This window comes from Chaetura pelagica, unplaced genomic scaffold, assembly GCF_000747805.2.
Source record: "Chaetura pelagica isolate M959 unplaced genomic scaffold, ChaPel_1.0 scaffold757, whole genome shotgun sequence".
In the NCBI taxonomy this organism is placed as follows: domain Eukaryota; kingdom Metazoa; phylum Chordata; class Aves; order Apodiformes; family Apodidae; genus Chaetura; species Chaetura pelagica.
The window spans coordinates 957,185-959,332 of record NW_009970727.1 but is presented as its reverse complement, the minus strand read 5'-3'; the positions used below and the strand labels follow the sequence as shown (position 1 = coordinate 959,332).

The 2,148-nt window shown below is 47.5% G+C and overlaps 1 protein-coding gene across 1 annotated transcript in view; it reads left to right on the top strand.

The window, feature by feature from the left end:
* Window positions 1-4: 4 nt before the first annotated feature.
* The window catches only part of NUDT3 (nudix (nucleoside diphosphate linked moiety X)-type motif 3), a 24,619-nt gene continuing 22,475 nt past the window's right edge, over window positions 5-2,148 (top strand). Inside the window, exon 1 of the mRNA XM_010007088.1 lies at window positions 5-163. Coding sequence (XP_010005390.1) covers window positions 65-163 — 99 coding nt within the window. The 5' untranslated portion in view covers window positions 5-64. The remainder of the gene's footprint in view (window positions 164-2,148) is intronic.

Here is a 2,148-nt window from a genome sequence, read left to right as displayed (position 1 = left end):
CCTGCCCGCCCTCTAGGCCGCGCCGCTCCGGCCCGCCCCTCCGGCTGCCCCCTCGCAGAGGAGGATGATGAAGCTCAAGTCCAACCAGACTCGCACCTACGACGGGGACGGCTACAAGAAGCGGGCGGCCTGCCTGTGCTTCCGCAGCGAGAGCGAGGAGGAGGTGAGGCCGGGGCACGGCCCCCCCCGGGGACAGGGCCGGGGACCCCCCTGCACACCCGCAGACCCCCGGGTGCCAGGGGGTCCCAGGGGGGTTTTAATTTTTTTTTGGTCTAGGTGCAGTTAAGCCTCGCTAGGGAAGTTGGTGTTTCAGCCTTGTCTTTTTATTTCTCTCTGCTAAACGTTTAAGTAAAATGCCCAGAATGGAGCTGTGGAGGGGGTTGGTGGGATAGCCTGGTAAGGAGTGTTGTGGTATGCGATGGGATTTGGCAGTTGAGTGGACCGACCATGCTGGCAGAACTTCAGTCCAGCACATCACATGAGATGGGAGAGGAAACCTGACCTTGGATTTATAAAAAGAAACTGGGATAAAAGGGGACTGATGGAGTGCCAGAAGTTGCTGTCCAGAGAGGCTCGGGAGGAAGTGGGAATTAAAGGTAGATGGGTTCGTTGCTAAGTGGTTGTATTGTCCATGAACTTAAAAAGGGAAAACTTTACTCACTATTCCTTTTTTAATATCATCTTGGGGTACTCAGGCCAAGCTAGGCTGCAGGTCTTCTTTTGCTTCTTCTGGGAATCAGGCATATTTCAATTCATTTACTGGTTTCTGAGTGGCTGTGCTAAAGTCTTTGTTCTCCTGATTATCATATTTGTAGCTACAGGAAATCGGAAGGGAATGCAGACAGTTCACTGGAGGAAAGTAAATTAGCATACTGTTCAGTTATTCTTTAACATGGGGAAGGAGGCTCGACAAACCCTTTGTAGCTGTGCTGTCATGGTGAAGAACATCAGCATTTCAAGCATAAATGGTCTGACATGAAAACGGGCTGTTTTGGTGAAGCATTGATCATAGCTGGTCCTTCCCACTGACTTTCAGGAAATGTGTGATACTTTGAACTCACTATGAAGAAGAACATAATTGTGTAATGATGCTGGGGCTAATCAGCATGGGTGGTTGAAGGCATCTGTGTTTCCTGATGTGATTGTACACAATTTGTGAGGCAAGTGTGGCACTTCTCAAGAGTTGGGTGCCTGACCATGTTTGATTACAGTATGGTTGAAGGTGGAAATGTAGTTTGAAGAGATCTCTGATGCAATCAGCTTTTGGCTGGTTAATTAGTCTTCATTTTACAAGGCCTCAGTTGGCAGTGTCACAGGGGCTCCAGCTGCCCCCATGGTGGTGGTTGGTTATGTCTCTGGCCAGTGAGAACTGGTGTCCAGAGCTCTTCAGGTGTTGGTGACACAAAGCTTTGCTAACATGTCAGGGTCACAATACTGACTTGAGATGGAAGAAGGAAAAGTCAATTCATTCTAGAGACACACTAACTTGTAACAGATTTCAGTGTAGCTTCAGCTGGTTGGATTTGTTTAAGGTTGAGTTTTAAAACCATTTTTATGTCAAAGTTTTCTCATTCTCATTTGGCTTGAAATTACTTGAAGTGGATTGAACTTGTCAGCAGTTTCAGGCTTTAGTTTCTAGGTAAGACCTAGAGTAGAGAAATCTGTTTCCAGTTCCAAAGGCAGGAGTTTTGAGGTGGCTGGTCTCCCTGTGCTCATTGTGTCTTTCCATGGGTCTGTTCCAAAGGCTGCAAGTGAAGCTCTGGAGAACTTCTTGTGTATCAGAACAGAGGTTCTCATGTGAGCATGGTTTCCTCACTTGAGGTCTGGTCACTCTTAGTGTCTTAGTCTCATCTCTGATCTCCCCAGTAAACTGAGGTGGTGTGTTGTGCTGTTCTGTGACATTGAGGAGCACTAATTGCTTTGTAAATAATGCAGCATGGGATGTAGATTGATTTCCTCAAGTACCTGCATGTATGTGGTTGTTTTTTTTATTTATTTTGATAAGGGAGCCACAGAATCAGAATCAGAGAATGGTTCAGGTTGGAAGGGGCCTTAACAGATCATCAGGTTCCAAGCCCCCTGCTATGAGCAGGGGCACCTCCCACCAGACCAGGCTGCACAAGCCTCATCCAACCTGCCCTTGAAACA